We start from the raw sequence: 13,586 nt of genomic DNA, 5'->3' as shown, positions 1-13,586 counted from the left end.
CTTTAGTCAAAAATCAGTTGGGCATATTTGTGTGGATCTATTTCTGAGTTCTCTATTCTGCTTCATTGATCCATGCATTCTTCCCTCCCCCAATATCACACAGTCTTGATTATCATAGCTATAATAAGCCTTGAGTTTGGTAGAATGATTTCTTCCACTTTATTCTTCTTTTCAAAATTGTTTTAACTGTGCTAGGGTCTATGCCTTTCCATATAAATTTTAGAATGTTTCTATTGATGTCTACAGAAAAAAATCTCTCTTGGCTTTTGATAGATACTGCAGATCTGTTTATCAATTTGAGGGGAATTGACATATTTAGTATGTTTTCTTTCAATTCACAACATAATATGGCTCTGCATTTATTTAAATCTTTGACTTCTTTCATCAGCACTGTGTAGTTTTCAGCATACAAATCCCAGATATGTTTTGTTAGATTTATACTTAAGTATTTAATTTTTGGAGCAATTGTAAACAGTAATACATTTTTAAATTTTGGTGTCTTTCTGTTTATTGTTAGTACATAGAAATACAATTGATTCTTTGTATGTTTATTTTGTATCCTGCAATGTTAATGAACTCATTAGTTATAGGAGGGTTGGTTTTTGTGTTTTTTTAATAGATTTCTTGGGATTTTCTATGTAGATAATCATGTTATGTGCAGAGTCTGTTTTTTCCAAGAGTTTTGATCATGAGTGGGTGTTGAATTTTGTCAAATTCTTTTTCTATATCACTTGATAGGATCATGAAATTTTTTCCTCTTTAGCCTGTTAAAACAATGGATTACTATTGTAAAGGCAACAGGGGTTTGTTTTAATCAGGTATGGTAAGACACACAGATATGGAAATGACTGTCATGAAAGGAGAAATTCATTCTATTCACAGATCCCTAGAAGCAAAGGCATGGCACACCATGATGGGAGGGGCACAAGAGGAAGCCCTGTGGTTAGTCAGGAGGCAGAGGGAGAGAGGAGAAAACTTGGGCAAGAGTCTTAATTGTGATTTTCATGGGAAGAAATGAGCAAGGCAGGGAAAAGAGTCTAAGCAGGTTTAGGATTTAGGCTAGTTTGAGTAATTTCAGTGGGCTCCTGGATGGAGGAGCTGTCCTTAGTTGGCTGGTACCTGACCCTGGAGGGGATTAGGGCAGATGAATAGTGGCCTTGAGTGTAAGAGTCTGATAAAGGAGGCAGTTGGGGGGTACGATCCTATCAAGTGATATAGAAAGCAATGGGGGGTGCTGGATTTGTTAGTTTGGATATGAAAGGAGTGCTTGTGGCTGAGTCATTTGCTCTAATCAGCCAAGAGGCAGTTCCTTCCTCATCAGGAAGTCCCCAGGTATCAAATACAGAAACTAGAAACATGGTTAATCATTCAATTAATTGATTTTTAAATACTGAACCAGGCTTGCACCCTGAGAATAAACCCCACTCGATCATAGTGATGTAGGAAAGATGTTAGGGTTTGAAGCCAACGGCCAAGAAAAAATTTTTGAGATGTCTTTGGTGCAAAAAGGTGGTTTTATTAAAGTACAGAGACAGGACCTGTGAGCAGAAAGAGCTGTACCAGGGTCATGAGGAATGGCCCATTATATACTTCCAAGTTGGGAGGGGGTTAGGGATAGGGTAAGTCTAAGGAATTTGGAAGCAAGATTTCCAGGACCTTGAGGGGGGTAGCTATTGTTGGGAAAAGGTCATTTATTACTGCCTAATAAAACCTTAGTCATGAGACTTTTCAGATGTATATCAGTGGGTCATGTGCTTAGGGGATGATTGCCAACAAATATCTTGGGGGGTAGAGATAAAGGAAGTTTCCAAAGGAATTTTTATAAACTAAAGTGGACTTATAGGATCTTGGGGGTCAGGCTAAGATTGCCTCTTGCCCTTAGCAAAGTATTAACAATGAGGCAGCTGAGTTCCTAGAGAAATGTCACTCTGCCTGTTTCAAGGACTTGTCAATGGAAGGAAATTTAATTTTTCTTTTGCCTTTGTTCCCACATCAATAGTGTATAATTCTTTTTACATATTGTTGATTTCTGTTCACTAATATTTTGTTAGGGATTTTTTGCAACAATATTAATGAAGGATGTTGGTCAGCAATTTTATTTTTTGGTACTGTTTTCGTTTTGTTTTGGTATCAGGGTAAATACTAGCTTCATAAATGAATCAGAAAGTGTTTCCTTCTCTTCTGTTTTCTGGAAGAGGTTGTATAGAATTGGAGCTAACTCTGAAAGTTTAGTAGACTGTCCCAGTGAAACTATCTGAGTCCAGTGATTTGGTTTGGGTAACTTTTAAAATTACAAATGGAATAATTTTCTCAATAGTGAAGAGCTATTCAAATTACCTATTTCATATTGGGTGAGTTGTGGTAGTTTGTGTTTTCTGAGGAATGGATCCATTTCTTCTCAGTTGTCACATATATGTGTGTATAATTGCTTGTGGTATTCCTCAGTTATCCTTTTGATGTCTGCAGAGTCTTTAGCAATATCTGTTCTTTTCCTGATCTTGGTATTTTGTGACATCTCGCCTTTTTTCTGTGTCAGTCTTGCTAAAAGTTTGTTTATTTTATTGACCTTTTCAAAGAGTCAGCTCTTTCTTTCATTGACTTTATTTTTTTCTATTTTCAATGCCATTGATTTCTGCTCTAAATCATTTCCTTTCTTCTCTTTGATTTGGCTTTAGTTTGCTCTTCTTCTACATTCTTAAGGTGGGGGCTTTAATTTATTGATTCAAGATTTTTCCTCTTTTTGTATATATGTGTTTAGTGCTATAAATTTTCTTGTCAGTGCTGCTTTAGCTGTGTTTCACAAATTTTGATACACTGTCTTTTCATTTCCCTTCAGTTCCATGCATTTTTAAAATTTCCCTTGAGACTTCTTCTTTGCCCCATCCATGAATTATTTAAACATGTGTACTTTAGTTTCCAAGAGTTTGGAAATTTTCCTGTTATCTTTCAGTAATTAATTTCCAGTTTGATTCCATACAGACAGAGAATATACTCTGTATGGTTTCACTTCTTTTAAGATTGTTGTGGTTTTTTATGTCCCAGGTACAGTCTGTCTTGATATATGTTCTATGGTCACTTAAAAAGTCAGCATATTCTGCTGCTAATGGATGGAATATTTTACACATACCAATTAGGATCCTGTTTATTAATGGCATTATTGAGTTCTTTTATATGCTCACTGATTTTCTGTCTAAAAGTCTATCAGTTGTTGAAAGACAGATGTTGAATTTGCCAGTATTTGGGGATTTGTCTATTTCTTCTTTCAGTTATATCAGTTTTTACTTCCTATATGTTGCAGCCTATACAGCTATCTTTGAAGTTTCTTATAGACAACACATGCACACACACACACACACACAGTATGTTTTCTAATTCACTTTGCCAATCCCTGTCTTTTAATTGCTGTTTTCAGACCATTTAAATTTAAATGAATTATTGATTTGTTAGGGCTTAAGTCTACCATTTTATTTTCTCCTTTCTGTTTATTCTCTCTGTTTCACATTTCTATTTTCTCTTTTTTTCCTTCCACTGGGTTACTTGTACTTTTGTTAGCATCCTATTTTTATTTATCTATGATGTTATTGAGTATATCTCATTGTACAGCTTTTTTAGTGATTGCTCTAGGTATAGCATGATTCATTTCTAATATCATAGTCTTTTGATGTTGATATTTTATCAAGTGAAATATAAAAACTTTATTTCCCTTTATATCCTTTTTCCTCCCCAATTTATAATACAGTTGTTTTATATATTTCCCCTACATACATTTTGAACCACATTAGACAGGAACGTGATTTTTCCTTCAATTTAGAAAACTTGAGAGGAGAAGAAAAGCCTATCATATTTACCTATATTTTTGGTTGCTGTATCTTCCTTCCTTCCCTCCTTCCTGATGACCCAAGGTTTTTTCATCATTTCCTTTCTGTTGAAGAGTACTTCTTTAAACTATTCTTTTAGGGTAGGTCTGCTGTCGACAAATTTGCTTGGTTTTCCTTCACCTGAGAATTTCTTGATTTCCTCCACATTCCTGAAGGATATTTTTGTTGGGTATAGAATTCTAGGTTTATGGTTCTTTGCATTCAACACCTGAAAAATATTGTGCAACTTCCATCCCGTCTCCATGGCTTCTAATGAGAAATCTACTGACATTTCATTTGTTTTTCTGCTATAGGCAAGATACTGTTTTTCTCTGGCTACCCTCAATATTCTGTCCTTAGTTTTTAAAAATATAGTTATGATGTGTCTTGGCATCAGTTTATTTGAATTTATACTGTTAGGTGTTTGCTTAGCTTCTTCAATCTGTAGGTTTATGTCTCTTGCTACATTTTGGAAGTTTTTAGTCATTCTTTCTTTGAGTTCTTTTCTAGCTTTGCCCTCTTACTCCTTTTTTTAGGACTCTGATGTCACAAATGGTATATCTTTTATTATAGGCCCGCAGGTCCCTAAGAGTCTGTTTTCTTTAAGGTCTGTTTTCTTTCTGTTGTTCAGATTGGGTAATTTTTATTGTTCTATCTTTCAGTTCACTGACTCTTTCCTCTGTCCCCTCCATTCTGCTGTTGAGCCCATCTGCTGAATTTTGACCACTTCTTCTGTTGGTTATTATGTTTTTCAGTTCAAAATTTCAAATTGTGGTTCTCCTTTATATTTTATACTTCTTTGCTAACACTTCTTATTTCTTTTCTGAGTTTTTCTATTTTTATTTTCATTTGTGTCAAGCATGTTCATAATTGTTTCTTGAAGTACTTTTTTATGATGGATAATTTAAAGTCTTTTTCAATTAATTCTAACATCTCTGTCATTTGGTGTAGGCCTCATTTTTCATTCAGTTTGAGATTTTTCTAGTTCTTGATATAAAGAGTGATTTTTTAATTTTAACTTGGACATTTCTGTATTATGATCTGAAGTTCTGGATCTTATGTAAACTTTAGTTTTAGTTGTTGTTGTTGTTGTTTTGGATACCACTCTGGCAGGAAAAGGGGGTATGCTGCCTCATTACTGCCAGGTGGAGGTGGACATCCAGGTTCCTCATTCGACCTCTGCTGTCACCCAAAGAAGGGGACCTCCTCATTACTACTGGGCAGGGATAGGAGTTCTGGCTTCCCACATGGTCTCCATTGACACCATGGTGGCAGTGGTTTCATTACCACTTGGTGACAGTCAAAAGTCCTGATTGTCCACTTTTCTGAAAGCATCTCAGTGGGGAAGGGGAGGTTATCCTCATTACTGGCATACAGGGGACTGGATGCTACTTAGTAATAAAATCTGAATGCCGGCACAAATGAACATCTGGTGAGTGGCCACTGCATCATGATATCTCAAGGTTTTGGCAGCTCTGCAGTTCCTACAAGGTACATCTCTTTTGGTTAGTGACAATCAGGGCATTAACAGTTCTTTCCAGGGAGCTGACCCTGATTCTTTAATTAGCTGCAATTCTGAGCTCAACAGTTATTCCTTCTACCCAGGTACCTTGCACTACTCTGAAAGGATTTGGCCACATCCATAATGCTCTATGTCTCTAGCTTACCCTCTTATTCTCCACAATGAAGGTCCATCTGCAGTATTTATCCCACTGTTAGATTTATGTACAATAGAATTTCCTCCATCTCCTTCCCTTTCATAGTTGAGTTTATCCCCATCAACTGGCTTTTCCAGTTCCTTTAAAAATTATTTTCCCTATATGTTCAGACCTATTCCTTATTATTCCATCACTCTCTTGGTCACTGGCTCCTCCTCCACTTATCTCAAGTCAACATTATTCTACTTTTCACTCTCTGATATTAGATCCTTATCTTAATAACACTTAGATGCTTTCATAGCTCTTGCATATAGGAAACATGCACATGGATGAGAACAGCCTTACTCTGAATATTCAGAGAGCAAAGAGGCACTCCTGGACATGAGTGAGTGGAGCTCAGATTTGTAGGTCAGTTGTTGAGCCAGTATTCCAGGTAGCAGGGATTTAGAAGGAGCACTCTTGAATGTGGAGTCAGAATGCCTTGAGGACTAATTTGGGAGATGTGCTTGCCTTCATAATTATGTGCTGAACTATAAAGGTACAAGGTATGCACTGATGTTTTAGTGAAGAATTAAAGACACTAAACAAATCATTACTCGATTGCTGTTGTCGGTGTCCCCATTACCCCATAAATGCTACATTTGTAGTATTTGATACTATACCACCAGCATCAAGCAGGCCATCAAGGAATAGTTATTAAGCCCAATTTTAAAAACATGATCCCATTTGGAAAGGAAAGAAGCAAATGAAAGGAAGGGAGAGGAAGGGAAGCAGGAAACAGAGCTTGGTTAACCTTAGTGCTGTCCACCTTCACTTTTGGTCTTTCCCCGACTAGGCACATGGCAGGATCCCACTTCCTGACCTGTCTGAGGTCAGGCACGTGATTGGTCTATATGATAGATGAAGCATGTCACTTTCTGGTGGCCTAACTTAAGAGTTAAGGTGTGATTCCTTTAGCTATGGCAAGCAGCACTGTTCCAGATGGGCGAGGCTACATCCCTGGCTGAGAGCAAATCAAGCATGGCTCCCTGCCAACCTAGCAAGGACATTCTATTCTGTGTGAGCAAGAAATAAATCTTTATAGTTTTAAGTGATAAAAAGCAGAGCTTGTGTATTATTATAATATAATGTAGCCTGTCCTGAATGATTGAAAATAGCAGGAGTATGTCTTTAGCAGTGGGAATATACATGATTTTTCTTTTTTCTTTCTTGCCTTTTTCTATTTTCTAGATTTTTAAAAACTTTTTACATCTATTTTTGACTTTTCTAGAATGGGTATTATTTTTGTCATAAGTCAATAACCTGGGGGACAAATTTTATGATTTGTATATGTTTATAATTTGAAGTGATGTTATCTTTTTACTGACAGATCATGAAATGTACAGAAATTAACACCTTGTTCTTGAGCCTAGGTTATGTTTTAGCACATACCCCTTAGTCACGAAGAACCCTGGCAGTGTTACATTGTCATTGAATGTTGGCCTACCATCTTGAGATGGGTCTGCTCAAGGCCCTATGAAATGCACCTCCACGAGGGTAGTGAACCCCTTGGGGTCTTAGGAGACATTTCCCCTTTATATGTGGTTTGCTTCCCCTGTATCTGTCATTTGCTAATGAGACCAGGCAACACCACCAACAATGATAGGCATTGCTTATAAGAGGGTTGTGTTTGCTAATTTTTCCTTCCCTCATCTTTCCCTTGTACCGCACACACACACATACACACACACACACACTATTATTAATAACGTGGGCAGGCTCATTTGAGAATACCAGAACATTTCCACGTTGTCTTTATCAGACAAGAGGGCCTTTCACTTGAATTTTTTAGTGATACCTGAAGAAAAGTGATCTTGTTTCTACTCTGGCCCAAACCCAGACCTCTGAAGCACAGGATTTTACGTGCGTGTATCTGCACATAGTTGCGGGTGGACCTGGATGAGATCAATAAAATCCCATGCCTTCAGGCTGGCAGACTTGAAACCAGGGCCAACCTGGAGAGAACTGACTGGGTCTCAGCCTTGTGTTTTTTCTTTCAATCTCCTCTGACACAAAGAGAAAACAGTTTTGATGTCTTTGATGATTGAGTTTCCATAGACTAAGAGTTTCTAGACATTTTTAAAAGGCTAATATTTTCTTTGAGATTTTGCCTACTGCCTCTAGAGTATTATTTACAGAGTTTTCTTCCACTTTACTAACCTAAAAATGTATAACACAACAGGCTCTCAATAGAAATAAAAACCCTCTTATTGGACCTATTAGAAAAAGATAGTAAAGCCCTAGTTTTATAGATAAACCCTTTGTAGTATAGTATATAACCCTTTATAGTATAGTTCAAAGGGACCAAAAAGAGCAAGGTTAGTGTTTAGCACTTACGCTAAGGAAAAACTTTGGGGAATGATCTTTTTTTTTTTTTTTTAAGGCACAAAAGAATTTTTAGATCCCAAACTACCTAAAAGAGAAAAGACAGCCTTATTAAAAACTTTTACATATTTAAAATCAGATTTGGAATAGTGAGAGATTATGACATATGTACAAATTAGTATAAAAAGCCTCTCTACCCTTGCCTGGTGGTTTCATTAAATTTTTTAAAATAAAATAAAATAAAATATACCCTCCAAAACCAAGACTTTTAATCAAATCATCTGGTTTATCTTCAAAATATGCGATTCCTTTGTATTCTGTAAAATGTTTAGGTAGAAGCAAAAATAATTTTTAAGTTTTTTTAAAATGTCGACCCTTATGTACACAGTTCAGGTACTTATATTGGGAGCTAGGTCTCGGTGTGCAAGATGCCCAGGGATCCTGTAAACTCGCAGGGCTCTGAAGAAAAGTTAATAACCCTCTTGCCTTGTTACTAAAAGGACCGAGGCAAGGCATTTCATACACCCTCAGGGATCAGCCTGCTGCCTGAACTGTTAGCTCGGGCAGCTAGGCTCCTTCTGCTTTCATCTCTTCTTGCTTACATTTTACAAAGATGTTTGTTGCGATGAAATTGATTGGCAGCACACTTGGCAATTCAAATTGAATGAGTTGTTCCTCCTTTTTAAATTCCACTAACCAAGATGAGTGCAATGCAATCTGTGGGGGCCCTACCTCAAGAACTCAGGTCCTGGGGCTGTGGGACTAGCTCGGACTTCATGGTCAAGGGCCCTTATTTTGTGGATCTAATTAGCGTGGAGAACTGCTTTTCAGTTTGTCTAAAAGATAAGCTTGCGCCCTGATCTGGATTCTAAAATTGGAAGCATTTGAAAGATGCTCTCATTTCCTGATATGTACAAAATATATTGACCTGCAGAAGAGGAGGCCCATATTCCCTCAGTTAAGGGGACCAGCTAGCCCATCCATCAACAAATATCTCTTCCCTGGGTCTTACTGTTTGGGTCCCAGGATGAAAGAAAGATCTAGCCCTTTGTGGAAACGTTGCCAGCAAATGCTGTCAGACGTTGGTGGATTCCAGAGGGCTCCAGCTCTTCAGATCATTTGAAATCATTTTCCAGTCCCTTCCTATGCCCAGAAAGTTCAGCTGCTGTCGCGATAACACTAGCAGAGAGGATTGTAGCTGGAAGGCGGAGAGTGAGGGAAAAGAGGGAGTGTGTGCTCAGGGCTTGGGGGACCTGAAGCTTTGGCTGCCTGACACATGGGAGAATTTGGACTCCCTGATTATCTGGGTCACACACACTCCTGTGCCACATCAGAGGTCATACCATTGTGACTTGGGAAGACAGAGCCGGCAACTATGCACGATTTTTAAGTTATGGAGTCAAAGGAGAGGAAAGAGGCAAGGGGGATAGAGGAAACGGTAGCAGCTAGGAAAGATGTGTGCTTGCTTGCTTTCTTCCTTACCATTAGCTTGTGCTTCCGTCAGAGAGAAGAAATAGGTTGTTCCCAAGGTTGCAGTCCTATGGGCCCAGTCTAGTCTGGAATGTGTGCTAATTGGTGTGCATTTCTCTCTTTCCACCCCAGGACAGCTTTCCTGCCCGCTTCGGAGGAGTCCATTTTGTCAACCAACCCTGGTACATTCACGCCCTGTACACGCTCATCAAGCCATTCCTTAAAGACAAGACCAGGAAACGGGTAATGAAAACAAACACCCAATGGGGGGATGCCAAGGGGCTATTGCTGGACCCTCCTCTCCATCTCTGTCTCCCCTCTCCATCTCTGTCTCCCCTCACTCTCTTTCTCTCTCCCTCTCTCCTTATTTTGCACTGTGGGTTTTCTGCTTTTCTGCACTCCCTGAGCATTTGAGCCCAGCTGGAGTTTGCAAATGGCCTGGATTTAATCAATAATTTAGTAGAACTGGGTTATTTTCAGAGTCCCAGTGACAAACCAAAGGAAACTTTGAAGGCATGCAAATACCAGATGCCCATTTTACTGTAAATGCTCGAGGGAGCTATGGGGTCAAGCAGCTTTCCGTTCACGGCATATTTTAATAGCTAGCGTTTTGTCCTGCAAATGTATTATCGTGATGAAGAACGTTTACCATTTGTTTTTCTTCCCTACGGCTCTTGGGTCATCGCTGCCAGCTCCATCACCTTTGAGGCTGGGAAAGCATTCTTCACGGGAAATAATAATGCTCTTAGGAAGAAGGCTTTTAAAGTCTTAATTGCATCAGCTGATGACATTTGGGAGGCCAGCACCTTCCATCAGAGCCGGGGTTTGTCATGGCATTCTGATTAGCCGAGAGACTGAACATTGTTCCACCACTCACTGTGAATCTCAGTTTCCTCATTTAGAAAGACGGGGAGACCAACACCCAGATCATGGAGCTGTTGGGTAATTTAAAGAGGCAGCATATGAAAAGCCGATCATGTAACGCCAATCACGTGGTAGCGACTCAGTGACTCATTCTCTTTACCATTTAGCTTCCTTTCTTTCAAACTTCCTGATTTCACTTACTTCAGGTGCACTACCTCTCAAGGGAATCTGACCAGGGTCATTCTTTTTTTTTTTTTCTCCTCTAATATATTTGTTTATTTATTATTTTATTTGTCAGAGAAAGAGACAGAGCACAAGCAGGGGGAGCGACAGGGAGAGGGAGGGAGAAGCAGACTCCCCGCTGAGCAGGGAGCCCAATGCAGGACTCAATCCCAGGACCCCGGGATCATGACCCAAGCCGAAGGCAGACGTTTAACCGCCTGAGCCACCCAGGCCACCCCTGACCAGGGTCATTCTTTTTTTTTTTTTTTTAATATTTTATTTATTTATTTGACAGAGAGAGACACAGCGAGACAGGGGACACAAGCAGGGGGAGTCGGGGAGGGAGAAGCAGGCTCTCTGCTGAGCAGGGAGCCTGAGGTGGGGCTCGATCCCAGGACCCCGGGATCATGACCTGAGCCGAAGGCTTAACGACGAGCCAGCCAGGCGCCCCCTGACCACGGTCATTCTTAACAGCACCTTGCATATGCCCCTATACCCAGGGGACCTCATGCTGGGGAAGAGTCTGAGTATGCAGGGGGGGAATGATGATATGAGGGCCCTCCGTCTGCGTACACAGTGTTCCTAACTCCTAAATCTCAGATGCTTCCAGATCCTTAGGAAACATTGCAGCAGGGTATGGGAGGGGTAATTCTCCTGTCCCCAAGCAAGGGTGGAACTAAGAACTAGAACTCACCAGCCTAAGAAGGCAGAGACATTTGGAAGCATTTTGCAATGTCGAAGGCTCAGGACAGTGCTAAGGACAAAGAAGTGTCTAGACTGTTCCCAGTATGGATTCAGGCTTCCCAGTGGCTGCATCTTCTACTCAGAAAGGAGCTAGTGTAATTCCTCCTACAAAGCAGTTTACACATGCTGCTGTGCCATAGAAGGGAGTTTCTGGAGCTCTGGGCACAGAATAGAATCTGACAGGTGAAGAGTCCAGCCTCCTATCTGCTGAGTTCTTCCATCCCACAGAGCCCCAGGAAACAGGGCCAGTTTCCACAGCACTGCTTATCCTTTAAGAACTGGAGATATTGGCTGTTGGTGGGAATGCAAGCTGGCACAGCCGCTCTGGAAAACAGTATGGATCTTCCTCAAAAAGTTAAGACTAGAGCTACCCTAGTCCCAGCAATTTCACTACTAAGTATTTATCCGAAGGCTACAAAAATACTGATTCGAAGGGACACGTGCACCCTAATGTTTATAGCAGCATTATTAACAATAGCTAAATTATGGAAAGAGCCTGAATGTCCATTGACTGATGAATGGATAAAGAAGATATGGTATACCTCTAGTATCTCGAGTACCATTCGACCATGAAAAAGAATGAAATCTTGCCATTTGCAATGACGAAGATGGAGCTAGAGGGTATTATGCTAAGCTAAATAAGTCAGTCAGAGAAAGACAAATACCGTATGATTTCACTCATATGTAGAATTTAAGAAACAAAACAAATGAACATAGGGGAAGAAAAGAGAGAGGCAAACCATAAAACAGACTCTTAACTATACAGAACAAACAGGGTTGCAGGAGGGGAAGTGCCTGGAGGGATGGGCCGAATGGGTGATGGGGATTAAGGAGGGCCCAAATGGGTGTTGGGATGAGCAGTGGGTGTTATATGTAAGTGATGAATCCTAAATTCTACTCCTGAAACCAATATTGCACTATATGTTAACTAATTGGAATTTAAATAAAAACTTGAAACAGAAAAAGTGAGTATCACAAATAAAATTGATAGTACAAAAAATGAAAAAAAAGAACTGGAGGTATTGGGTGGGTAGGTACAAATGTTTGCTCTAAATACCAGGGCTAATATTTATCTCTAGCTTGTCCATGCTTCAAACACTATAGTTCCTCCTAAGAGGTGTTTTGCAAAGGCCAGAACACATGAATTTCTTCAAAAGCAATAATTCTTATTAAAATTGAGATCCAATGTCAGAAAATTTACATAGTTTTCTGAAGTGCTACAGTATTCTTCTGAGGAATGTTAGCACTTAGCTTCTTGTTCCTTTCCTTTTTAAATGATGCCATTACATCATAAGTTAAAATCAATACAACGTTATGTTGAGTGAAATAAGTCAAACAGAGAAAGACATGTATCATATGATCTCACTGATATGAGGAATTCTTAATCGCAGGAAACAAACTGAATGTTGTTGGAATGGGGGTTGGGGTGGGAGGGATGGGGTGACTGGGTGATAGACACTGGGGAGGGTATGTGCTCTGGTAAGCGCTGTGAATTGTGCAAGACTGTTGAATCTCAGATCTGTACCTCTGAAACAAATAATGTAATATATGTTAAGAAGAAGAAGGTAGTGGGAGGGGAAGAATGAAGCGGGGGAAATCGGAGGGGTGGACGAACCATGAGAGACGATGGACTCTGAAAAACAAACTGAGGGTTCTAGAGGGGAGGGGAGTGGGAGGCTGGGTTAGCCTGGTGGTGGGTATTGAAGAGGGCACGTTCTGCATGGAGCACTGGGTGTTGTGCACAAACAATGAATCATGGAACACTTCATCTAGAACTAATGATGTAATGTATGGGGATTAACATAAGAATAAAAAAAAAAGAAAAAAAATCAATACAACGGAACAATGTAGCAAGCATATGCCTCTATTACGTAGTATATTATAATATAGTCTATAGTATATAACGTAATTGATAATAATTTTATGGTATATTATACTATATTTAAGTATTTTATTTTATTTTTATTTTTTAAAGATTTTATTTATTTATTTGAGAGCAAGAGCAAGCACGAGTGGCGGGGGAGGGGCAAAGAGGGAGAAGCAGGCTTACTGCTGAGCAGGGAGCCTGATGCGGGGCTCGATCCCAGGACCCTGGAACCATGACCTGAGCCGAAGGCAGATGCTTAACCAATTGAGCCACTCAGGCGCCCCTATTTTTAAGTATTTTAAAAGTCACATTTCCATTGCATAATGGTAACTGTGGTGTGTGTACACCTGTGTGTGTATTATCGGTGGTCCCACACTTGGATATAACTGATGTGTGTTGAGCTTGCAACCCGAAGTGTGAGAACTGATATCATTCTACAGATGGACTTTAAATAGACTTTCAGAAGTCAATTCCTAAACTGTAGGAAATGGTCATTCTTGACTTACGGCTTAACCACTTTGTGGATTTGTCTGAAAATAA

The 13,586-nt window shown here is 39.6% G+C and overlaps 1 protein-coding gene across 1 annotated transcript in view; it reads left to right on the top strand.

Moving 5' to 3' along the window:
- Window positions 1-13,586, top strand: part of CLVS1 (clavesin 1) — a 164,345-nt gene that overhangs the window by 121,377 nt on the left and 29,382 nt on the right. The window contains exon 3 of the mRNA XM_045896498.3: window positions 9,482-9,592. Coding sequence (XP_045752454.1) covers window positions 9,482-9,592 — 111 coding nt within the window. The remainder of the gene's footprint in view (window positions 1-9,481; window positions 9,593-13,586) is intronic.

The sequence above is a fragment of the Mirounga angustirostris genome, unplaced genomic scaffold, assembly GCF_029215605.1.
Source record: "Mirounga angustirostris isolate CCGP_5_RB_7025 unplaced genomic scaffold, mMirAng1.0.hap1 SCAF_4, whole genome shotgun sequence".
In the NCBI taxonomy this organism is placed as follows: Eukaryota; Metazoa; Chordata; class Mammalia; order Carnivora; family Phocidae; genus Mirounga; species Mirounga angustirostris.
This window is presented reverse-complemented; position numbering and strand designations above follow the sequence as displayed.